The sequence below is a fragment of the Sus scrofa genome, chromosome 6 (assembly GCF_000003025.6).
Source record: "Sus scrofa isolate TJ Tabasco breed Duroc chromosome 6, Sscrofa11.1, whole genome shotgun sequence".
NCBI lineage: Eukaryota > Metazoa > Chordata > Mammalia > Artiodactyla > Suidae > Sus > Sus scrofa.
The window spans coordinates 44,073,292-44,099,167 of record NC_010448.4 but is presented as its reverse complement, the minus strand read 5'-3'; the positions used below and the strand labels follow the sequence as shown (position 1 = coordinate 44,099,167).

At 43.1% G+C, this 25,876-nt stretch overlaps 1 protein-coding gene across 2 annotated transcripts; it reads right to left on the bottom strand.

Moving 5' to 3' along the window:
* Positions 2,098–25,061, bottom strand: PDCD2L (programmed cell death 2 like). 2 transcript variants are annotated; one of them, XM_003127027.6, is made up of 8 exons: positions 24,903–25,061; positions 24,623–24,789; positions 24,421–24,481; positions 22,397–22,577; positions 22,204–22,309; positions 20,425–20,535; positions 13,495–13,643; positions 2,098–2,276 (listed from the first exon to the last, which is right to left on the bottom strand). In XM_003127027.6, the coding sequence occupies exons 1-8, from the start codon at positions 25,008–25,010 to the stop codon at positions 2,146–2,148; spliced, it is 1,014 nt and encodes a 337-aa protein (XP_003127075.4). In that variant the 5' UTR covers positions 25,011–25,061; the 3' UTR covers positions 2,098–2,145. The 2 variants fall into 2 exon arrangements, with proteins under 2 accessions (XP_003127075.4, XP_005653334.2); XM_005653277.3 differs by having other exon boundaries at positions 22,204–22,577.

The window sequence follows — 25,876 nt, the reverse complement described above, 5'->3', positions numbered from 1 at the left end:
GCTGCCTGGTTCCAGTTGATTTTCACTCGAACTCTTATGCCTCAGTTTATCTTTTAACAGTGTGTATAAAGGGTAAATTGCTTGCCCACCTTAACAAATTCAAATAGGACACAAATGCAGGAAATAAAACCTGAAAGGTCCCACCCACAGTGCACATTTAATGCAATGCAAGGCCTTGCGGGTGTTTCTATTTCCAGATCTAGCTCTTTCACACAACACTGTGCAGTTTTACAGTTAAATGGGTTCACACTGGACTTTTCTCCTATCTTGCTTCCTTAACAATATGTCTCTACAAACATATTTCTATTGGATCACGGCCATGCGCCTGCTAATCTGTACTCTATTTAGGCAAGACCCGATATAAACAGGTATAACTAGGTGTTTGATTGGAAGCACAGGAAGTTGTCTCCACCTAAAAGTCAGAAACCTACACTCAGTTCAGATATCTGAAAATCTATCAACAGTTTAAAGCAATGGTTCTACCTCATCCTCTCATCAAAGGAGAAGATGTTCTGGCCATTTAAATATATCGAAAGTGATGTGTACCTGCAAATCTGAGCAGTCTGTTTTTTGTTTCTTTCTTTTTGGTCTTTTTAGGGCCTCGCCCATGGCATATGGAGGTTCCCAGGCTGGGGGTCAAATTGGAGCTGTAGCCGCTGTCCTATGCCACAGTCACAGAAATGCCAGATCCAAGCCACGACTGTGACCTACACCACAGCTCACGGCAATGCTGGATCCTTAACCCACTGAGCAAGACCAGGGATTGAACCTACATCTTCATGGATACTAGTCAGGTTCATTTCTGCTGAGCCAGGACGAGAACTCCTAAGCAGTCTGTTTTCTGCTCTAGCTGGAGTGAGTGGTCTGATTGGTGAATGCTCCACCCACAACAGAAGTGCCACAGGGAAACTGGTCACTTCTCCAGCATGACAGAGAGAAGAGGGAACCAAACTCTCTCTGAGGTCCATGCTCATCCTCAGCCCTGCAAATCCAGTGTTCCTGAAATATCACTGATCGACCCCTTCACTCCCTCCTACACAGCCAGCCTTTTTCCCTCAGGTGCCTTGCACCGTCCGGGAAGAGGGGAGGGGGCAGGGAAGCATCACACAGAATTCTCACGAGCCACACACTGCCCAGGAGAACCACCTCTCAGAATAACATGGGCCATGTGTGTTATTTACCTGTTAATGGGGTTTTTTTGGTCTTTTTAGGGCTGCACCTGCAGCATATGGAGGTTCCCAAGCTAGGGGTCGAATCAGAGCTGCAGCTGCCAGCCTACACCACACCCACAGCCACAGTCACATCAGATCCAAGCTACGTGTGCAAATGACACCACAGCTCACAGCAACGCCAGAGCCTCAACCCAATGGGTGAGGCCAGGAATCGAACCCACGACCTCATGGTTCCTAATAGGATTTGTTTCCACAGCCCCGATGGGAACGCCCCAGGTTGTTTATATTACTACTCAGTGTCCTCATCTACGCAGGTCTGTACGCAGTGGGTGGGTGTTTTCATGCTGCTGTCAAGGGGCAGTGGAAAGGAAGCAGCTGGTAACATAAAAACTAAATACAGAAAGGGGAGACTGGACACGTTTACAGGTATGGAGGGACAATCCAGAACAGAGAATGAGTCCCCTTCCTGTGATGCTTCAGAGGCAGAAGGTTCAAGCGAGTGAGGGCGGGAGCCTGGGGTGGGGGAACATGGGGCATGCCTGAACAGCTCACGTCACAGGGCAGGAGCCTCAAGCAGCTGGAGCAGGTCCAGGAGTTTGCTGTGTCAGCATCCAGGGACAGCAAAAGTGCAGTGAAGTGCCAAGGCAACATGGCTGGCTGCTGCTCATGGCTCTTTAGATGCCCTCCCTTCTAGAATGTCCTCCAGGCTGCATACATGGGATCACCTGCCCTCTGGGCTACAGTGGAGGGACATTCCGAACTGCCACTGTGGAGACTGGCCACTGACCCTGCAAGGGTAAACCAGTCCCCAGCCAGGAGGTTCTAAGTCCTGGCTCTAGTCCCATTATGGGTGCCAAAAGCAAAAAGGGCCACACTTAAAAACAAGAGCTAATAAGCTGTGAGTCAAAATGAGGTAAAAACACAATTTGAACATTAAAATTTGTTTTAATTTATATAAATAAAAGAAAATGCACTACTTAAATAATAATTCATCTGGGTCTTCTTGTATAATACAAAATTCTTCCATGGGAGTCTGATGGTTTTGAGGCCAGCAACTCTTCTCACATGTGTAAATTAGAATGGTTCCAAATTCCACAGAAAGACCTGAAAAATACAATACATTCGGGATTACAGCAAAGAGAAAGTATTAAGAGATATACACCAATATCTAAAGTTTGCTTAGCGGATAGAGAGCAGACTGGAAAAAGACTGCGTGAATTCCAAACCTGGCTCTAATCACCTCGAGCAAGCAATTTCACTTCTATGTAATAATGACTGTATTTATCACGATGCTAAGATTGTTGTAAGGAGAGTAAATGAGCTGATATAGGTAAGAGGCTTAGAACAGAGCCTGGCATATCTTAAGATGTTCACTGTGAAACAGAAAGTTAAGCAGTTAGAAGATAATAGAAATTCCGGAAGGAGAAAGATGACTCAACACCAGGATAACTGGTGTTGCTACGCAGAATGATTTTATGTTACAAGCTGAAAAAAATAACTACATAAAGCAAAACAGTGCTCACTTGGGGAGTTCCCGTCGTGGATCAGTGGTTAACGAATCTGACTAGGAACCATGAGGTTGAGGGTTCCATCCCTGGCCTCGCTCAGTGGGTTAAGGATCTGGTGTTGCTGTGAGCTCTGGTGTAGGTCGCAGACACGGCTTGGATCTGGCGTTGCTGTGGCTGTGGTGTAGGCCAGAGGCTACAGCTCCGATTAGACCCCTAGCCTGGGAACCTCCATGTGCTGCGGAGGCGGCCCTAGAAAAGGCAAAAAGACAAAAAAAAACCCAAAAGCCACAAACAAAAAAAACAAAAACAACAGTGCTCACTCGGGAATTCCCGTTGTGGCACAATGGAAACGAATCCAACTAGGATCCATGAGGATTCAGGTTCGATCCCTGGCCTCACTCAGTGGATCAAGGACCTGGCGTTGCTGTGAGCTGTGGTGTAGGCCAGCAGCTGTAGCTCTGATTCAACCCCTAGCCTGGGAAACTCTATATGCCACAGGTGCAGCCCTAAAAAGCAAAAAGGTAAAAAAATAATAATAACCCCCCCACCGCCAAAACAGTGCTCATTCAGTAGTTTATAGTCACAACACAGTCATAGTATTTCCTACAAAGTGAACATTGACAGCCAAAAACAAACTTACTAGGAACTATATTTATTTATTTTGTCTTTTTGACTTTTCTAGGACCGCACCCATGGCATATGGAGGTTCCCAGGCTAGGGGTCGAATCGGAGCTGCAGCCGCCAGCCTCCGCCAGAGCCACAGCAACACAGGATCCGAGCCACATCTGCAACCTACACCACAGCTCATGGCAACGCCGGATCCTTAACCCACTGAGCAAGGCCAGGGACTGAACCCACAACCTCATGGTTCCTAGTCAGATTCATTAACCACTGAGCCATGACGGGAACTCCAGGAATTATACTTTAAAAATAAACAAAAATCTCGAAGTTCCCATTCTGGCACAGGGGAAACAAATCTGATTAGGAACCGTGAGGTTGAGGGTTTGATCCCTGGCCTTGCTCAGTGGGTTAAAGATCTGGCGTTGCCAAAAGCTGTGGTGTAGGTCACAGACGTGGCTCAGATCCTGTGTTGCTGTGGCTGTGGAGCTGTAGCTCTGATTCTACCCCTAGCCTGGGAACTTCTATATGCCGCCAGTGTGGCCCTAAAAAGCAAATAAATAAATAAAATAAAATATGTCACACTAATAGAACACAAGACGTTCAAGACAGGGTGAAGGCAAAAAGGAGAAAATAAATCCAAAGAATTTACAGAAATTTATCAGTGGATAATGTCATGAAGAAAGGCACTACAAAAACATGAACAGCAAGAACTCCTGCTGAAATCATGATCAGAAAATAGGAGTCAACAGGATGATCTGGACAGCTGGTTTGGAGCAACAAAGGAAAAATACTTTTTTAAAAATGTAGGCAGGGGAGTTCCCCTCATGACTCAGTGGTAACGAACCCAACTAGTGTTCATGGGGACTCGGGTTCAATCCCTGGTCTCACTCAGGGGGTTAGGGATCCGGCGCTGCCGTAAGCTGCAATAGGTTGCAGGGGCAGCTCAGATCTGGTGTTGCTGTGGCTATGGTGCAGATTGGCAGCTGTAGCTCTGATTTGACTCCTAGCCTTTGAACTTCCACATGACGCAGGTGAGGCCCTAGAAAGAAAAAAAAGAATCCGACTGCAACAGCTTGGGTTGCTGTAGAGGCTCAGGGTTGACACCCAGCCAGCGGAGTGACACAGGTCATAGCTGTGGCTCAGATTCAGTCCCTGGCCCAGGATTTTCCATATGCTGCAAATATGGCCATGAGAAAACAAACAAATGAAAAAAATACCCCAAACAGAGGACCTTTTAGAAACGAGGGCCTTGTGAGTGAAGAACCCATTATCTCAGTCCAGCAACTGCTCTGCTTACACTTAATTTTTTTACGTTAAATATGCATAAATTTATTCTAACATTTTAAATTAGTATTACTAAATTTTTCCCATTTTCAAAAAATTTTCTTCTAGCCATTCATCTATCTATGTAACTTTCTATCTGTATTTATGCTAAGAATGAAGACTGGGGGTTCCCACAGTGGTTCAGGGGAAACGAATCTGATTAGCATCCATGAGCATGCAGGTTCGATCCCTGGTCTCACTGAGTGGGCTAAGGATCCCGAGTTGCCGTGAGCTGTGGCTCCGCTCAGACGTGGCATTGCTGAGCTTGTGGCATAGGCCAGCAGCTACAGCTCCAATTCAGCCTCTAGCCTGGGAACCTCCATATGCTACGGGTGCAGCCCTAAAAAGACAAAAAAAAAAAAATTAAAGAATTAAAAAAAAAAAGAATGAAGACTGGAATGATCCTTACTAATGTGTTAGTAATGGTGATTTCCAAGGTTTGCTAGATATTTACAGAAAATCTCCAACATAAAATTCAAGGATCAGAGAAAGATATCATATGGTATCACTCAGATGTGGAATCTACAAAAATGATACAAATGAATTTCATTTACAAAACACAGACTCACAGACATAGAAAAAAAAAGCCTTATAGTAGGGGAGAGGCATAAATCAGGAGCATGGGATTAATAGATGCACACTACTATATATAAAGTAGATAAACAACAAAGGCCTACTGTACAGTACAGGGAACTATATGCAAACCTTATAATAACCTATGATGGAAAAGAGACCAAAAAAGAACATATGTGTGTGTGTGTGTGTGTGTGTGTGTGTGTGTGTGTGTATGTATGTCTGCGTCACTTTCCTGCACACCAGAAATGAATAAAATATTGCCAGTCAGGAGTTCCCGTTGTGGCGCAGTGGTTAACGAACCCGACTAGGAACCATGAGGTTGCGGGTTTGATCCCTGGCCTTGCTCAGTGGGTTAAGGATTCAGCATTGCCGTGAGCTGTGTGTGGTGTAGGTTGCAGATGTGGCTCGGATCCCGCGTTGCTGTGGCTCTGGCGTAGGCTGGTGGCTACAGCTCCGATTCGACCCCTAGCCTGGGAACCTCCATGTGCCGGGAGAGTGGCCCAAGAAAATGGCAAAAAGACCAAAAAAAAAAAAAAAAAAAATTGCCAGTCAGCTAAACTCAATTAAAAAAAAAAAAAGAAAGAGAAAATTCAGGAATCAAAATAAGCAGAGAAAAAAAGATGAACCACAAGAAATAGACAAGGCAAGTAAGAAGTGAAAACTTCAAAAATGGAACACTCTTTTAATCTTTTGCTTTTTAGGGCCAGACCCGTGGCATATGGAAGTTTCCAGGCTAGGGGTCAGATCGGAGCAACAGCTGTCAGCCTACACCACAGCCACAGCAACACCAGATCCAAGCAGCATCTGCGACCTATGCTACAGCTCACAGTAATGCCAGATCTTTAACCCACTGAGCAAGAACAGGGATTGAACCCGAGTCCTCATGGATACTAACAGGGTTCATTACTGCTAAGCCTTGATGAGAACTCCAATTAAGGAAAAAAAAAAAGATGGCTAGCTAAGGAAAGAAGAAATATAAAACTATCATCATGACATGATTGTCTATGTTCAAAATCTGATATAATCAACAAAACAGTAAATAGAACAGTTGCAGGGCACAGATCAGTACACAAAAGTCAACTGGCCATAATGCCAAGGAAGATGGCAGAGTAAGAAGCTCCTACTCTGACCATCCACTAAAGCAAACACTGAGCTGGCAGAACTATCTGAAAACTATCTATTTTGGACCCCTGGAGTTTATTCAAATACTTCATCATCTAGGTAATAGCTTGATTAAGATACTGGTAAATTTTAGAGATTCAAAGTTCCTGCTGTAGCACAGCAGTTTAAGGGTCCAGCATTGTCTCTGCAGTGGCTTGAGATGCTGCCCAGGCACGGGTTCAATCCCCGGCCTGGTGCACTGGGCTAAGGATCTGGAGTTATCTCAGCTGAGGCACAGGTCATAGCTGTGGTTTGTATTCGATCCCTGGCCCAGGAACTTCCATATGCTGTAAGTGTGGCAAAAAAAAAAAAATTTTTTTAATTAAAAAAAAAATATATACACATATATATTCAGAGATTTTCCTTGTTTCATTAAGCAACTAGCTCCCACTCCTCATCCAAGAAGCTCAATAAACTTCAGGCAGGAAAAACTCAAAGGCATCCACACCAGACATAGTATAGTCAAATGTTAAATGGACACAGTTAAAACTCAAAGACAAAAGGTAACTTTCAAGCAGCAAAACAGAAGGAACTAGTTACATACAAGACATCCTCAATAAGATTTAACAGCTGATTTCTCAGAAACCATGAAAGCAGTGGGCAGTGAGATGATACATTTAAAGTCCTGAAAAGACTATAACTAAGAACTGTATATCTGACAAAACCGTCTTTTGAAACTGAATGAGAATTAAGATATTATCAGATTTTTTTTTTTAAAGATGAGAGATTTTGGAATTCCCTTGTGGTGCAGTGGATTAGGACCTGATGTTGTCACTGCAGCAACCTGGGTCACTGTTGTGGCCCTGGGTTTGATTCCTGGCCCAGGAAATTCCAAATGCCGTGGGCATGGCCAAAAAAAAAAAAAAAAAAGGTGAGGGAGTTTACTACCAGTAGAGCAGTCCTACAAGAAATAGTAAAAGGAGTTCTTTTTTTGGCTGCACGAGAACATGTGTAAGTTCATGGGCCAGGGGTTGAACCTGCACCACAGCAGTGACAACGCCGAATCCTTAACAGAGAGGCCAACAGCAAGTCCAGAAAAAGGAGTTCTTGACATTGAAACTAAAGGACATTAGACAGTAACTCAAAGACAAGCAAATAAGAAATATTATTGAAGGTAATTTCACAAAATATTATTGAAGGTAATTTCACAAAAGACAGCTTTATTGAACTTTTCGGTTTAGTTTTTAACTTTTTTTTTCTTCTGCTTTTTAGGGCCATACCAGCGGCATATGGAAGTTCCCAGGATAGGGGTCCAATTGGAGCTGTAGCTGCCTGGCCTACACCACAGCCACAGCAACGTGGGATCCGAGGCATGTCTGTAACCTACATCCACAGCTCATGGCAACACCAGAACCTTAACCCACTGAGCCAGGCCAGGGATGGAATCTGTGTCCTCATGGATACTAGTAGGGTTCATTACCACTGAGCCATGACGGGAACTCCAGTTTTTAACTTCTTTCTCCTATATGACTGAAAAAGTGAATGCATAAAAACTGTGAATCTACGTTAACAGATGTACCAAGTATAGAAATATAATTTGTGACAATAACAATATAAAGGAAGGAGCTCCCGTCTTGGCTCAGCGGACACTGTACACACACACACACACACACAAGGAAAAGAACAGAGATGTACATAGCAGAAGTATTTGGTTTACTAGCAAAGGAAAGTTGGTATTATTCAAACTATACTGCTAAAATGTTAAATTGCCAACTGTAATTCACAAAGAAACAACTAAGTAAATAATTAAGAGAACTCTACCCAACATTCTGTGATAATCTATGTGGGAAAAGAATGTGAAAGAGAATGGATATGAATCACTTTGTTGGTCAGGAGAAATTACTGCAACCTTATAAATCAACTATACTTCAATAAAACTTTCAAAAAATTTTTTAAACAAAAAAATATACAGAAAATGAAAGAAGAGAATCTAAACGGGTATATTACAAAAAACTATCTAAATACAAAAAAGGGGCAATAATGAAGGAATTGAGAAACAAAAACATTATAAGGCATACAGAAAATAGCAAAATGGCAGAAGTAAATCCTTTATCAGTAATGACATTAAATGTAAAATGATTAAATTCTCCTACTTTATTATTTTTTGTCTTTTTAGGGGCAAACCTGCAGTACATGGAAGTCCCCAGGCTAGGGGTCAAATCAGAGTGGTAGCTGCAGGCCTACACCACAGCCACAGCAATGCCAAATTCGAGTTGTGTCTGTAGCTCGTGGCAATGCCAGATCCTTAACCCACTGATCGAGGCCAGGGATCAAACTGGCGTCCTCGTCGATACTAGTCAGGTTCATTACCGCTGAGCCACAATGGAATTCCCTAAATTCTCCATTTAAAAACAAGCATTGGCAGATTGGATATTAAAAAATATAAAACACGAGTTCCCTGGTGGCACAATGGATTAAAGATTTCAAGCTGTCAAACTGCAGTGGCTCAGATTGCTGCTGTGGTGTGGGTTTGATTCCTGGCCCAGGAACTTCCGAACACTGCAGGTGCAGGCAAAAACAAAATAATAAAATAAAACTAGATCCATCTATATATATTAGAAATTCTCTTTAGATATAGGAACACAAAGAGGATTAAAACAAAAAAACAGAAAAGATATTATAGGAAAACAGTAACCAAAACAGAATTGGAGTTACTATCTTATTGTCAGACCAAAAAACTTAAATCGAAAAATAGTTGTAAGAGACAAAGAGGGATATATAGTATGTTGTCAAAAGGTTTAATAAGAAGATAAAATAATTATAAACATCGAAGCCTTTATCTACAGAGACCCAAAATATATGAAGCAAAAACTGACGGATTTAAAGGGAGAAACAGACAATGCAACAATAATAGCTGACTTCAATAACTCATTTACAGTAATAATTAAAACAACCGGACAGAAGATCAATAAGGAAACAGAGGATTTGACAATGCTATTAATCAATTAGAACTTACAGACACATATGGAACACTCCACTTATCAACAGGAGTACACACGTTTTTTTCAAGTACACATGGAACATCTCTCAGGTATACCATACAGTAAGAAACAAGTAAGTTTCAACAGGAGCTCCTGTTGTGGAGCAGCAGAAACGAATCTGACTGGCATCCATGAGGATGCAGGTTTGATCCCTGGCCTCCATCAGTGGGTAAAGGATCCGGCATTGCCAGAAGCTGTGGTGTAGGCGGCAGATACGGCTCAGATCTGCCATATCTGTGAAATAGGCTGGCGGCTATAGCTCCAATTAGACCCCTGGCGTGGGAACCTGCATATGTCACGGGTGTGGCCCTAAAAAGACAAAAAAAAAGGTAAGTTTCAATAAATTGAAAAAGACTGAACTCATGCAAAGTATCTTTTCTGATCACAATGAAATGAAATTAGAAATCAGTTATGGGGGAGTTCTCATCTTGGCTCAGCGGTAACGAATGCAACTAGTATCCATGAGGACGTGGGTTTAATCCCTGGCCTCGCTCAGTGGGTCAAAGATCTGTGTGGCAGGTGAGTTGTGGATCTCAAGTTGCTGTGGCATAAGTTGGCAGCTGTAGCTCCGATTTGACCACTGGCTTAGGAACTTCCATATGCCACAGGTGCGGCCCTAAAAAGACCAAAGAAAGACAGACAGACAGAAAGAAAAATATCAGTAACAGAAGTAAAACTAGAAAATTCACGAATACGTGGAAATTAAACAAAACACAAATATCAGTAACAGAAGTAAAACTAGAAAATTCACGAATACGTGGAATTAAACAAAACACAAAAAAGAAATCACAAGGGAAATTTTACAATTCCTTGAGACAAATGAGAACAAAAACACAACATACCAAACCTTATGAGATGCAGTGAAAGCAGTGCTAAGAGGAAAATTGACATATATAAACTCATATATTAAAAACGAAGAACTCAAATCAATGACCTTAACTGTATACCTCAAGGAACTAGAAAAAGACTAATCAATCAAAGCTGGCAGAAGAAAGGAAGAAATAAAGGCTACAGTGAAGATTTTTAAAAGGGAGAATACAAAAACAATAGAGAAAACTCTACAAAGCCAAAAGTTTGTACTCAACAAAATTGACAACTCTTTTGCTAGAAAGACTAAGAAAAAAAAGAAGACTCAGAGTTCCTGTTGTGGCACAGCAAAAAGGAATCTGACTAGCATCCATGAGGACATGGGTTCGTCCCCTGGCCTTGCTCAGTGGGTTAAGGATCCCGCGTTGCCGTGAGCTGTGGTGTAGGTCGAAGACACGGTTCAGACCTGTCGTTGCTGTGGCGTAGGCTGGTGGCTACAGCTCTGATTCGACCCCTAGTCTGAGAACCTCCATATGCCGAGGGTGTGGCCCTAAAAAGACCAAAAAAGAAAAAAAGAAAAAGAAAAAGATGCTCAAAATCATTAGTCATTAGAAAAATGCACATTAAAACCATGAGACATCACTACACACCTATACAACTAGCTAAAATGAACACGACAGAGCATACCAAGTATTGAAGGGTGAGTGACACAACCTTTTTGAAAACAATTTGGCAGTGTCTTAAGAAGTTCCTGCTGTGGCACAATGTGATAGGCAGAATCTTGGGAGTGCTGAGACTCAGGCTGGAACCCCAGTCCAGCACAGTGGGTTAAGGATCTGTGGCTTAGGTTGTAATTGCGGCTCCAACCTATTCCCTGGCCTGGGAACTCCATATGATGCAGGGTGGTCAAAAAAGGAAAAAAAAAAAAAAAGTTAAACACATATCTACTTTATGATTCAACAATTTTTTCTCCTAGATGTTTACCCAAGAGTAATAAAAGCCTATGTCCAGACTTGAACACAAATATTCAGGGCAAACTGTATTTATAATAGCCCTTAATGGAAATGACACATAATGTCCACCAAAATGTCCAGCGATAAAAGTGATGCAATAATGTTCAGCAATAATAAGATATGAACTATTGATACTAAGGACATGGGTGTATCTCTAAATAATTACTAATGAAAAAAGCAAACAGAAGTATTTATAAAACTTCCAGAAAACTCATGTTCACAGAACATATAACAAGTGTTATATGTTAACTCTGTGAAAACTAATCTATAATGACAAATTAGATCTGGGGTTAGTAGAAGGGGGAAAATCGAACACAAAGGGACTTGAGGAAACTTCTGAGAGTGAGAGACATATTCATTACTTTGGTGATTATTTCATGTGTATTCATATGTCAGTACTTATGAGAGTGTACATTTTAAATATACATAGTTCTTATGTTAATTACATCTCCGTAAAGCTATCCGCAAAAAATTCTAATATATTACCATAAGAAAAATTCCCCAATATAAGAAAGAGTATAAAACTATGCATATTTTTATCCAAAAAAAATTTTTACAAGTATATTCGTGTGTGTGTGTGTGTGTGTGTGTGTGTGTGTGTGTGTTTGCATAGAGTATGTTAGAGCGAAGTACAGAAAAATAAACTCACCATGAAAAGTTCCGTCTAGAGGAGTTCCCGTTGTGGCTCAGCAGAAACGAGTATGACTAGCATCCATGAAGATGTAGGTTCAATTCCTAGCCTTGCTCAGTGGGCTGAGGATCTGGTGTTGCCATGAGCTGTGGTGTAGGTCACAGATGTGGCTCAGATCTCAAGTTGCTGTGGTTGTGGTGTAGGCCAGCAGCTGTAGCTCCAATTGGACCCCTAGCCTGGGAACCTTCAAATGCTGAGGGTGTGGCCCTAAAAAAGACAAAAAAAAAAATTTCCTCTAGTAACTGAAATTAGAAAGGCTTTTCTTTTTTTTTTTTGGAGATGCCCAGAGCATATGGAAGTTCCTGGGTCAGGGACTGAACCCATGCCATAGAAGCGACCCAAACTGCTTCAGTGACTATACCAGATCATTAACCTGTTGTGCCATGAGAGAACTCTGAAAGGCCTTCACTTCTTATTGCATATACTTCTGTACTTCTTGAATTTTGCACCACGACATGCATTATTTTTATTGTAAGAACGCTGAATTTTTCTTTCAAAAATTCTAAAAATAAATAGTATAAAATTGTAATAGTAATAGTCATTTGTTAAAGAATACATTTTGATTATATGATAATGTGATGAAAATAATTTTAAGGCAGAAAATAGACTGGTCTTCAATCAACCAAAAGTATCCTGTATGTATTAAATACATTGTATTATAAATATCCTTAAAATAATTTTACTATCCCAAATTTCCAATAATATGCTTCTATTTTATAAGTAAACAAATCCAAAATGATAGGTTTTCATTTTATTTTACTTTATTTTTTTGCTTCTTTTAGGGCTGCACCTGCAGTACATGTAGGTTCCTAGACTAGGGGTCCAGTCAGAGCTACAGCTGCTGGCCTACACCACAGCCACAGCAACTCAGGATCTGAGCTGCACTGGCAACCTACACCACAGCTCACGGCAAAGCCAGTTCCTTAACCCACTGAGCAAAGCCAGGGATCGAACCTCAACCTCATGGTTCCTAGTCGGATTCGTTAGCCACTGAGCCACAATAAGAACTCCAATTTTTTTAAGGCCATTTTAGTGCAGCAGAAACGAATGTGAATAGTATCCATGAGGGGGGGTTTGATCCCTGGCCTTGCTCAGTGAGTTGGGGACCCCATGTTGCTGTGATCTCTAGTATAGGTCGCAGACCTGGCTTAGATCCCACATTGCTGTGGCTATGGTGTAAGCCAGCAGCTGTAGCTCCAATTTTGATCCTTACCTGGGAACTTCCATATGCTATGGGTGTGGCCCTAAAAAAAAAAAAAAAAAAAAGATTCCCATTGTGGAACAATGGGCTAAGGATCTGACTACAGTGGCCTGGGTCACTGCTGAGGCATGGGTTCGATCCCTGGCTTGGAGCAGTGGGTTAAAGGATCCTCCTGCATTGCAGCTGTAGCTCAGATTCAATTCCTAGTCCAGGATCTTCCATATGCCGCAAGAGTGGCCATAAAAAAAAAATAAAATAAATTATTCCAGAGAGTTCCCTAGTAGCTCAGGAGATAAAGGATTTGGCATTGTCACTATTGTGGCTATGGTTACCGCTGGCCTGGGGACTTCTGCACGCTACAGGCATAGCTAAAATAAAATAAAATAATTCCAAATTCATGCCAGAAAACCGCAAGCTCTAATAAATAAAGGGCTTATTACCTAAATTAGCACTTCTGAGCATGCTGACCAGCGCTGGCATAAGCTGAAACTCAAATATCCTTCGAACACCACAGTGGCTACAGGCTGGGATCTCAGTGACTTCTGATGTAGGACAAGTCAAAAAAAGTGGTTCTCCACTCCAGGAATACCTAGGGCAAGGAAACAAAGAACCCTGAATCAGAGCCACATACAAGTCACATTCCAACATCCAATACCACACTTGGCAAATTTTGCTTCTTTCTTGCAAAACCAGAGCAAAACCAGAGAGCAAAACCAGAGAGCAAAGAAAATCCAAAGGCCCAGAAAATGAGACGCAAGGATGTAAATCATAGCTAGATCTCTGAATTTTTATCAGTGCTTGATTTAAAGTCTAGATGAAGGTACTAAAGTCAGTGCTGAATTGAATCTAACTAAAACTGCAACAAAGCCCAGACTCAGCTCAACTGCAGATTAAAAAGACTCAGCCCTTCACAGTATTAGCCTTATAGAAGAAGACTAACATACAATTTCCAGTAAGTAATTATTTTAGGCTATGAGATGTGCAAAGAAGCAGGAAAAAACACTGACATATAAGGAAAGTGAATACAAGGAAACCCATAGCTAAGGTGAAGGAATTATCAGACAGACCTTTAAAATACCAATAACAGAAGTTCCTTGCTGGCCTAGTGGTTAAGTATCTAACTGTGTCACTGCTGTGGCTCTGGTCACTGGTATGGCACAGGTTCAACCCTGAGCCCTGAACTTCCGCATGCCTTGAGCACAGCCAAGAAAACTCAACGATAACAACAACACAACACAACAAAATAAAATATAAAATACCAAAAACAAAAAAAAACAAAAAAAACCCATGTAAAAGAATCACTTGGATGGGGCGAGGGATAAATTGGGAGGATGGGATGAACACATAGGCACTATTACATATAAAATAGATAACTAACAAGGACCTACTGTACAGCACAAGGAGGTCTACTCAATGTTCTTAATAACCTACATGAGAAAAAAGAATGGACACGTGTATGTTTACCTGGTTCACTTTGCTATAAACTTGAAGCTAAACACAACACTGTAAATCAACTATACCCCATTAAAATTTTTAAAAAAGAATCATGTGGAAAAGGTAGACATGCATAAACATATGACGAATTTAGCAGAGATGTGGAAACTAAAAGAGATCAAGACAGAAATGATGGAAAGGAAAAGCCCTATTTCTGAAATAAAAGAACTCCATTCAATAAAAATTAACAGCAACTTGTGGCACAGGCTGGCGGCTACAGCTCCAATTCAACCCCTAGCCTGGGAACCTCCATGTGCCGCGGGGGCAACCCTAAAAAAGACAAAAGTTAACAGCAGCTGGAAATAACAAAGAAAAAGCTATGAATTTAAGGAAAACAAATACCAAAGTGAAACAAAACATGAAAAATTTAAAAAAAGAAACAGAACATTTTTAAAACCATGGGATTTCAAATGGTTTAACATAAAGTAACTGGAGTTCTAGAAGAAGGAAAGAAGACAGAAGAAATTTTAAAGAGATATGGCCAAATTTTTTTTTAACTGACAAGAAGATACCAACCCACAAATCTAAAAAGTTAAGCACATCCCAAGCAGGATAAATTAAAACACACATGCTAAAGTATATTACAATTAAATACATATATACATACACACATACAGCATAAACAGAATAATAAGAACTACATCTATAAACAACAAGGTCCTACTGTATAGCACAGAGAACTGTATTCAATATCCTGAGATAAATCCTAATGGAAAAGAATGTAAAAAGGAATATAGGGGTTCCTGTTGTGGCTCAGTGGAAATAAATCTGACTAGCATCCATGAGGACACAGGTTCGATCCCTGGCCTTGCTCAGCAGGTTAAGGATCCAGTGTTGCTGTGGCTGTGGTATAGGTCAGCAGCTACAGCTCTGATTGGACCCCAGCCTGGGAACCTCCATGTGCTACAGGTGTGGCCCTAAAAAGACAAAGAAAAAAAAAAAAAAAAGAAAAAAGAAAAAGCAAAGTCATTATATGACTTAAAGCTAAAGGAATGTCTAAAGCTGGAAAATTTAAAGCTAGTAAAGGGTGGTTTGATAATTTTAGAAAGAGGTCTGGCTTTAAAAATGTCAAGATGGGATTCCTATTGTAGCTCAGCAGGTTAAGAACTTGACACAGTGTCTGTGAAGATGCGGGTTAGATATCTGGCCTTGCTCAGTGGGTTAAAGATATGGTGCTTCTGGGGAGTTCCCGTCGTGGCGCAGTGGTTAATGAATCCGACCAGGAACCATGAGGTTGCGGGTTCGGTCCCTGCCCTTGCTCAGTGGGTTAAAGATCCGGCGTTGCCGTGAGCTGTGGTGTAGGTTGCAGACGCGGCTCGGATCCCGCGTTGCTGTGGCTCTGGCGTAGGCCGGTGGCTACAGCTCTGATTCAACCCCTAGCCTGGGAACCTCCATATGCCGCGGGAGCGGCCCAAGAACCAAGAAATAGCAACAAACAACAACAAAAAGACAAAAGACAAAAAAAAAAAAAAAAAAAAAAAAAAAAGATATGGTGCTTCTGCAAATTGTGGCAGAGGTCACAGACACAGCTTAGATCTGCCGTTGCTGTGCTGTGGTGTAGGCTGGCAGCTGCAGCTCCAATTTGACCCCTAGCCTGGGGACTTTCATATGCCACAGGTGTGGCTTGTAAAAAGGAATAAAAAAGTCAAGATGGAGTTCCCACTGTGGCACAGTGGGTAAAGTATCCTATGTTGTCTCTGCAGTGGCTCAGGTTCGATCCCCAGCCTGGCACAGTGGGTTAAGGATCTGGCATTGGGGCAGCTGAGGCACAGGTCACACAGTTCCTAGCCCAGGAACTTCTACATGCCTCGGTGCAGCCAAAAAAAACAAAACAAAACAAAAACAAAAACAGAGAAAGAAGAAAAAAGTCACTGTGCAGAAAGGATATCTGCCTGAACAGGGCTTTGATGCAGATTAAAGTACCCTACTCTGGTGAAAAAAATGACACAAAGGACATTCATCAGTGAGGAAGAGAAGCAAACATCAGGATGTAAAGCGGAAAGGACCAGGCTAACTACGGTTTTGTGGAAATGTGGCTGGTTTATGGTAAGGACAACCCTAGTCTATAAAGCTGTTAACCCCCAAGCCTTGAAGAGAAAAGATAAATGCCAGCTGCCAGTCTCTTGGTTATACAAGGAGGCCTGGACAACAAGAACACTTTTTATGGACTGGTTCCATCAACGCTTTGTCCTTGAAGTCAGAAGTACTTTGTCAAAAAGGGACTGTCTTTTAAAGTTCTTTTGGCACCAGACAATGCCCCGGGCCACCCAGAACCCCACGAATTCAACACCAAAGGTGTCAAAATGGTCTACGTGCCCCCAAATACAACATCTCTAATTCAGCCTCTAAACCAGGGGGTCATAAGCACCTTTAATGCTCATTATACGCAGTTCTCCATGGAAAGGACTGTTAATGTTCTGGAAGAGAACCCAGACAGAGCGCTGTGAAAGTCTGGAAAGATCAGACCGTTGACGATGCCGTTGTTAGAGAAAAAGCCGTAAAAGCCATTAAGCTCGAAATAATAAATTCCTGCTGGAGAAAACTGCGTCCAGATGTTGAGCTGACTTCACAGGATTTACAACAGAGCCAATCAAGGAAATCATGAAAGAGATTGTGGGAAAGGTAAAAAAGGTGGGGGTGAAGGGTTTTAAGGTACGGATCATGGAGAAACTCGAGAGCCAGTGGCAGTGCCAAACAATGAAGAAGATGCAGAAGAAGCAGTGCCAGAAAACAAACCGACACCACACAATCTGGCAGAAGGCTTCTAATGATTTGAGGCTGCTTTTAACTTTTTTACGACATGGACCCTTCTATGATAGGGGCAGTGAAACTAAAACAAACAGTGGAAGGAGAATTGGTACCATATGTAAACATTTATAGAGAAATGAAAAAGCAAAAAAGTCAGAGAAATTATGATGTGTTTCTGTAAAGGTACACCAAGTGCCTGCCTTGCCTGCTCCCCTCCCACCTCCTCCACCTCTTCTGCCTCTGCCACCCAGATGCAGCCAGAAAAACCCCTCCACTTCCTCCCCTCAGCCCACCCGACATGCAGATGATGAGGACGAAAACCTTTACGATGACCCACTTCCACTTCATGAACAGGAAACACTCACCATGCCATAAACTTAATAAACTTAGTTTACAAACTTTGCCATTTTTTTAAGGGCCAAACTGTGGCATGTGGAAGTGCCCAGGCTAGGGAGCGAATGAGAGCTGCAGCTGCTGGCCTACACCACAGCTCACGGCAACAATGGGATCGACCTGCAACCTCATGGTTCCAGTCGGATTTGTTTCCGCTGTGCCACGATGGGAACTCCACACTAGAACTTTTGAGATGGTGAAAAATGTCACTATCTTTTTCTTTTGAGAAAAGTAAAAGATATCCTTTACTTTTGAGACAGTCAAAAGTCACTATCTGAAAAGTTCTTTTTGCTTGTACTTCTACTTTTGAGATAGTGAAAAACATCTTACATGATGGGAGAGATGTCACTCTAACCGAGGAGAAATGGCCTTGACTTCCCTATCATTACTGTAACCCATCATGGAACCCAGGCACTTTTGCATGTAATAGGCCATTCCTAACTCCCTGTGCCATTGCCCACCACGCTTGTAGTAGCAGGGGGTCACCGTGAGCCATGAGTCTCACTGGTGAAGAGCCCTCCCAAGGGATGGTCTCTAGCTGAGAGTCACTGCCACCACTGAGGGACCACATGCTTAAATATACGTGTTCGATGTGAAAAATTCTGTTGAAGGTATCATAATCTGGGCATGTTTTCATGACGGCATCTCTAGTTGCCATGCCTAATTAAAACAAGGAGAAACAAGATAAATTGCAAATAACAAGAAAAAAGATATGCAGAAATAAAGAGTAAAGTCTGACTTTGTACTAAGGAGTAAAAACAACAGTCAGGGAGTTCCCGTTGTGGTTCAGTGGTTAATGAATCTGACTACGACCCATGAGGTTGCAGTTCGATCCCTGGCCTTATTCAGTGGGTTAAGGATCCGGCGCTGCAGTGAGTTGTGGTGTGGGTTGCAAATGCGGCTCGGATCCCGTGTTGCTTTGGTGTGGTGTAGGCCAGCGTCTACAGCTCCAATTAGACCCCTAGCCTGGGAACCTACATATGCCATGAGTGTAGCCCTAGAAAAGGCAAAAAAACAAAACAAACAAAAAAAACACAGTCAAACAACACACATCAAGAAACTTTAAACCTCAAACCTTCCAATTCTGAACTTCACTCCTAGAACTAGATTAAGGGGAAATCACTAAAACAGTGAAGATTTGTGAAGGAGATATGTACTGCAGCACTACAACTGTGCAAAACTAAAAGAAACCAAATGGAAGCAATTAAATACTCAACAACAGAGCCGCAAGCAAAATCAAAAAACAAACATTCCAGGAGTTCCCGTTGTGGCTCAGTGGAAATGAATCTGACTAGCATCGGGGAGCAGGCAGGTTTGATCCCTGGCCTCGCTCAGTGGGTTAAGGATCCAGCATTGCCATGAGCTTCGGTGTAGGTTGCAGACGTGGCTTGGATCCCGCATTGCTGTGGCTGTGATGTATGTTAACAGCTACAGCTCCGATTCGACCCCTAGCCTGGGAGACATCCATATGCTGTGGGTGAGGCCCTAAAAAGACAAAAAAGACCATATACTGCCAGCAGAAATTAAAGTCCAATGGGAGACAATCTGTATCCTACAGATAAATCTGTATGAATGCAAACTGACACAGGTATAAGACTGCTGGTTAGTATAATCTGTAACAGCAAAAGTTTGGAAACAATACTAAATATCCATCAATAAGTAAAATGGATTACAGCATTATAAAGCTTTTTTTTTTTTTTAGTTCTCAATGTACTAAAAAGATACATTACCACTAGATAGAGTGTAGTTTAAAAAGCAGGACACAGTCGTGGTGCAATGGTTAATGAATCCGACTAGGAGCCATGAGGTTGCAGGTTTGATCCCTGGCCTCACTCAGTGGTTAAGGATCTGGCACCGCGATGAGCTGTGGTGTAGGTCACACATCGGCTTGGATCCCGTGTTGCTGTGGCTCTGGTGTAGGTCGGCAGCTACAGCTCCGATTGGACCCCTAGCCTGGGAACCTCCAAATGCCATGGGAAGCGGCCCTAGAAAAGGCAAAAAGACCAAAAAAAAAAGGACACAAAATGTTTCTAGAATGCTTCCTTGTGTTTAAAAAAAGAAAAAGGGAAGTAATGTGTAATCATATTTGCTTTGACCTACATAAAGAAACTGTATAAGCACACTAAGGAAACTATCAACAGTGATCACCTCAGTAGGTTTGAATGGTAGGGAAAGAATTATTTCATTATATTTATATATATATGTGTGTGTGTGTGTGTGTGTTTATATTTTTTAATGTTTTTGACCCTTATAAATGTATTACTACTGAAAATTTTAGTTAAAAAAAAGAAAAAATCATTTTGAAGAATTTTTTATACATAGGGAAACCCTCAATACCAATGACTGTTTACTGAAAAGAGATAAATTATAAATACTCCATGACCCCAATTATTACTTTTTAAATACACAATACCTACTTACATACGCGCATCCTAATGTTCACATAAAAACTAAGTTCCCTTCGTGGCTCAGCAGTTAACGAACCCAACTAGGATTCATGAGGATGTGGGTTCAATTCCTGGCCTTGCTCAGTGGGTTAAGGATCTGGCGTGGCTGTGAGCTGTGGTGTAGGTCGCAGATGCGGCTTGGATCCTGCTGTGGCTGTGGCATAGGCCGGGAGCTGTAACTCTGATCTGACCCCTAGCCTGGGAATCTCCATATGCCTTGGGTGTGGCCCTAAAAAGACAAAAGACAAAAAAAAAAAAGAAAAACAATAAAAGAAAATGTGTCTTTACCTCAAAATCTGCTCCTGACAAGCAGCAATTCTCTTCATGAATTTGTAAAACATCTTATCTCCACTTTTAATTACAGTCTTCTCATATTTTTCATCACTATCACTAGAAAGACTAAAAAAGAGAAACAGAAAAACTTTGGCATGTCTATATCCAGAGAATTACAGTATTTAGAACAGTACACAAGACAGTTTTTTTAAAGCTTTACCAAAGTAATATGTGCACATAATCTAAAGATCATAAATTTATGACTTTATAATGAATAACGGTAATGCCCTGCCCACCCTTCTGCCACACCCTGATTCCTATTCAACTCTGGACAATTATTTGCCATTTAAAAAGTCATTATGCCCATTGACGTTCTCCACTTCTTTCTCCACTATGGATTATTTTCAAATACCATTACGTCTTCATACACTCCAACACTCTTCTGAAAACATTTATAAATGAGGCAGCTCTGGTCAAAAACCAGGTCAACATCTCTCCAAATATCCTGTTGTAATTCTGCTGTAATAGCAAAGGGATTATTCTCACCTCTCCACTTTATTTATTTATTTTTATTTATTTAGGTCTTTTCTAGGGCTGCACCTGGGGCATATGGAGGTTCCCAGGCTAAGGGTCCACTGGAGCCATAGCTGCTGGCCTACACCACAGCCACAGCAACTCGGGATCCAAGCCATGTCTGCAACCTACACCACAGCTGCATCAATGCTAGATCCTTAACCCACTCATGGATACTAGTTGGCTACTTAACGTGATAAGCTACTTAACTCTCTTTTCTTGCTTCTCTTGAGGGCTTTGATTTATAATGCCTTTCAAGACCCATTCACTCATTTAACTCCAAAATCCATCAAAAGAGATACATACCAGATATCAGAATCACTCCCATTTTACAGGGGAGAACTGAGGCCCTGGGAGGGTCTCTGAGGTCCTAGGCCAGTTTGTGAGCCACAGTCAAGAGTCAATAAACAAATGGCATTTTTTTAACTTGCCTGCCTCTAATATACTTTTTTTTTCTTTTCTTTTTTTGGCATATGGAGTTCCCAAGCTAGGGATCAGATCTGAGCCGCGTGATAGATTCTCTAACCCACTGTGCCAGGCTGGGGATCGAACCTACATCCTGGCACTGCAGAGATGCCACTGATCCCATTTGTGCCACAGTGGGAACTCCTTTACTATACATTTTTCTTTTAATTTTTAAAATTTTGCGGCCACATTCATGGCCTATGGAAGTTCCTGGGCCAGGGAGTTGTGGCAATGCTGGCGGAGGGTTGAACCTACACCTTGCAGAGACCCAAGCCACTGCAGTCGAATTCTTTTTATTTTTTTCTTTTTTGGCTGCCCCATAGCATATAAGTTCCCAGGCCAAGGATCAGTTCCAAGCCACAGTCAAGACGGAAGCTGCAGCTGCAGCAACACCGGATCCTTAACCCACTGTACCATGACAGGAACTGCTCTACTCCACATTTAAAGACAGAAAAGTCTGAGTGATAGTAAACACATCTTCTATAAATACTTGCTATCCCCAACTTGTGTCAGTTCGTTCTCTGGAGAATCCTTATAAGAGAAAAAAGTGTTTTCAAGCTAACCCCTGGGGTGGCTGATAAGATCTCCTTGTCTCTGTCTTCCTTTCTCATCCATGAAGAGTGAAGCAGAAAGGTCCTACACACACAAGCTATGCCTGAAAAAGTTTCCCGAGATATGTAGGTAAAACCAAAGGGTACCTTCTGTGGCAGCGTCCTGATCAAATCACCACTCAACCTCCGCAGCACACACGCTCACCTCTGGGAAAGCAACTGTTGCATATCCACGCCTTCTCTCTGCTGATACTCCCTCAGAAGGCTCTGAGCATGATCTAGACTGACAACGTCCCTGTAATCGTCCTCATCTACAACACAGATGTAGTAGGGCAGGAACTGCGGCACCACAGGAGGCAAGGCCAGCCCTTCCCCCGAAGGCGCAGGAGGCACAGCACCCGGGACAGAGTCCTGCAGGCAGAGGTCTTGGAGCTGGGCGGTCCAGTCTTTGTCTCTGGCAATGTTGGAATCATTTCCAAAACCTGAGGTAAGCTGTGGCGAAGGTGTCCCCTCACCGTCACTTCCCCAGTCATCTGCACCTTCACACCAATCCTCAGCTGTGAGGCCGTTTTCCTGTTTCTGGAAAAACACCCAGTGAATGAGGTTCAAGCACACCTGGATGATCTCACCTATTCCCTTGGCTTCAGCTACCCATCCCTTCAGCTTTCTGCGGGAGCCCTAACACCAGCCTCCCTGTGTGGCACATTCAGATTCAACTTCCTGGACCCCATGTACTCAAAAGCATGGTGAAGGTGAAACATACTGTGTTTCCTTTTCAGGGGCACTGTGGCAGATGTGATACAGCGATTTCTTCAACACCTCTTTGCAGAAGCTGATAGGAAAGAATTACATTTCCCAGTCTCCTAAGCAGCTACAGCTGCAGGTATGATCAGGGAGCCTGCTAATCAGGTCCACTAGAAACAAACGTGAGATGGAGTGACGTGGAAAGAGCGGCCATGAAGCAAAAGGTAGTCAGTCTGTAGATGGAGACAGGAACAAGGCTTTGGAGTTGGCGCTTCTGACAAGGGCAGCTTCACTTTACCAGAACACATCTCAGTATCCTGACTGTAAGAGATGTAGCCGAGCAGCTCCTTGACAGATCGGTTCTGAGATGTGGTTCTGGAGGTCATTCCTGCAGGCACCTCCTCCAGCCTATCCAGTAAGTTGGTAAAAGCCCTATTTTAAACCTGTCTCAGCTTGAAAATGTCAAAGTGGCAGTTTCCATTGTGGCTCAGACGGTTAAAAACGCAACCAGAATCCATGAGGATTCGGGTTTGATCCCTGGCTTGCTCAGTGTGTTAAGGATCCTGCGTTGCCTAAAGGTGAGGCGTAGGATGCAGATGCAGCACGGATCTGGCATTGCTGTGGCTGTGGTGCAGGCCAAATAGCTGCAAGCTCTGATTTAATCCTTAGCCCAGGAACTTCTACATGCCAGTGTGGCCCTAAAAATAAATAACTAAATTCTTTTTAAAGTAATTAAAAACTCAAAGTGTTTTCTATTATCTGCAACTGAACCCTGATAAATACAGGCAGATACCCATGTTTTTATTCCCAGTACTATCCTTGGCACACATTAAGAAGACAGTGCAGGAGTTCCCATCGAGGCTCAGTGGTTAACGAATCTGACTAGGAATTATGAGGTTTTGGTTCGATCCCTGACCTTGCTCAGTGGGTTAAGGATCCGGCATCGCCATGAGCTGTGGTGTAGATTGCAGATGCAGCTCGGATCCTGAGTTGCTGTGGCTGTGGCGAAGGCCAGCAGCTACAGCTCTGATTAGACCTCTAGCCCGGGAACCTCCATGTGCTGATGGAGCAGCCCCAGAAAAGGCAAAAAGACAAAAAGACAAAAAAAAAAAAAAAAAAAAAGTCAGTGCATATATAAAGTGACATGTACAGGCAGAGGGAAGTTGCATTTTGTTCTGCAGCTACCAATCTGCCTGCAAGAAATTCAAGAAGTTCCGATTGTGGCTCAGCAGGTTACAAACGCCGACTACTATCCATGAGGATGAGGGTTCAATCCCTGGCCTCAGTGGGTTAAGGATCCCGCATTGCTGTAAGCTGTGGTGTAGGTTGAAGACGTGGCTCAGATCAAGTTTTGTCTTATTAAGTATGCTTGTTATATACACATACCCCTATTTCAGTCAATGTGCTTACTATAAACAACCATATGCGACAATCACATATATATATACAGATACTTTTTCCCCAAATAGAAAAATCAGTAAGCTGTGTGCCTCCATGTCTTCAATGTATCATTAAAACAACTAACAAAATCTTAAGGAGATAGTATTTTATGGTTCAAAAACGAGCAAAAACCATTCCAACCTACTCCAAAGACCATGGCTTAAAGTCTGTCTTAACGGACATTCTGGAAAATACTGTAAAATTACAGCAAATTATAAGACAGTCACAACCGCTTTACCTGAATGTCCTGTGGCTCTTCCTCTCGCTTCTGCAGGCACTGGGAGCGGAACACCTTCCAACTTCAAAGTAAAGAAAAATTTCGGTGAGAGTTCCATCGCCGACTGCCAGCCGGCTGGCCAGTCCCCTACAGGTGTGCCCCTTAGCGGCCCTCCACTCCCGCCCACTCGGTATAAAATCCCGTGGGCAGCTTCCCCGCCTACCTGCGCGCCCCGCCTCTACGGCACTCAGGGAGGGAACAAGCGAACACGTGCAGGAGCCGATGAAACGGGGAGCCTTCCAGCGGGCAGTACACCTGCACGACCAGGGCAAGCGGCTGTCCGCACACTTCACACACTGGCCTCGGCGCTGCCACGGCCGGCAGGGAGTCCTGAGGGCAAGGGAGGCGCTCAGACCCTGACTCTGTCCCGGGACCTCGCCCACTCCCTCACCCGGTAGCCCTCACCAGCACCCCCCGATACCGGCTCCGGCACCCCACCTCACCGGAACGCCGCCTAGCTTGCTTGCAGTCCAGGCCCCCGGCCCCGTCGGGTGGCCCTGCACAGCAGCATCTCGAAGTCCCAGAAGAACCGGCTTCCGACAGGCCGCCATGACGGGCGGCGCTCAGGTGCAGAGGCGAACTACGGCGGCCGAGATGGTGCAGCTCTCTGCGCACGCGCACCGCCTCGGCCGCTACACGGCCCCGCCCCCTTCACGTTGGCTCCGGGGGATGCTGTTCTGGGCCTGAAGGTCAAAATTCGCGAGCGACAAAGGTTCTGTACCTCGTGGTGCGCGGAGAGAGGAGGAACGCACCATCTACTGCAAAGTCGTCCTGCCAAAAAGTTTTATCTGAAACACGTGGGATAATAGTGCTATTATTAACAACTACCACCCCACCCTACTCCCAGAGAAGCCGGCAAGAAAGTCCTAAATTTTTATTTTTTTAAACTTACTTTATGTATTTATTTTGCTTTTTAGGGCCGCATCCTCGGCATATGGAGGTTCCCAGGCTAGGGTCCAATCGGAGCAACAGCTCCCAGCCTTCGCCACAGCCACAGCAATGACAGAGCTGAGCCGCGGCCGGCACCTATGCCACAGATCATGGCAACGCCAGAGCATTAACTCATTGAGCGAGGCCAGGGATCGAACCCACAACCTCATGGTTCTTAGTCGGATTCGTTTCCCTTGCTCCATGATGGGAACTCCAATCCTAAATTTTTAGAGAAGACACATCAAAATGCCTATAGATGAAATGGTATATCTGAGATTTGCTATGTGATGGGAGGGGGCATAGATGAATTAAGATGGGCCCTGGGTTGATGATTGTTCAAATTTGGTGTTAGGCACAGAGTGGTCCATTATTGGTATTTTACTTTTTTTTTTTTTTTTTTTTTTTTTTTGCCTTTTAGGGCTGCACCTGAGGCGTATGGAAGTACCCAGGTGGAATCAAAGCTACACTACAAGTCACAGGAATGCAG

Bases quoted from the DNA above. Each gene is read 5' to 3' on its own strand.
- PDCD2L (XM_005653277.3), bottom strand. From the start codon at position 25,010: ATGGCGGCCTGTCGGAAGCCGGTTCTTCTGGGACTTCGAGATGCTGCT. The intron at 22,578-24,420 runs GTAAAGCGGTTG...GTGTTTTTCCAG, and splicing joins AAGAGCCACAGGACATTCAG to AAACAGGAAAACGGCCTCAC. The intron at 20,536-22,203 runs GTGAGCGTGTGT...TCTCTTTTTTAG, and splicing joins CAACAGTTGCTTTCCCAGAG to TCTTTCTAGTGATAGTGATG.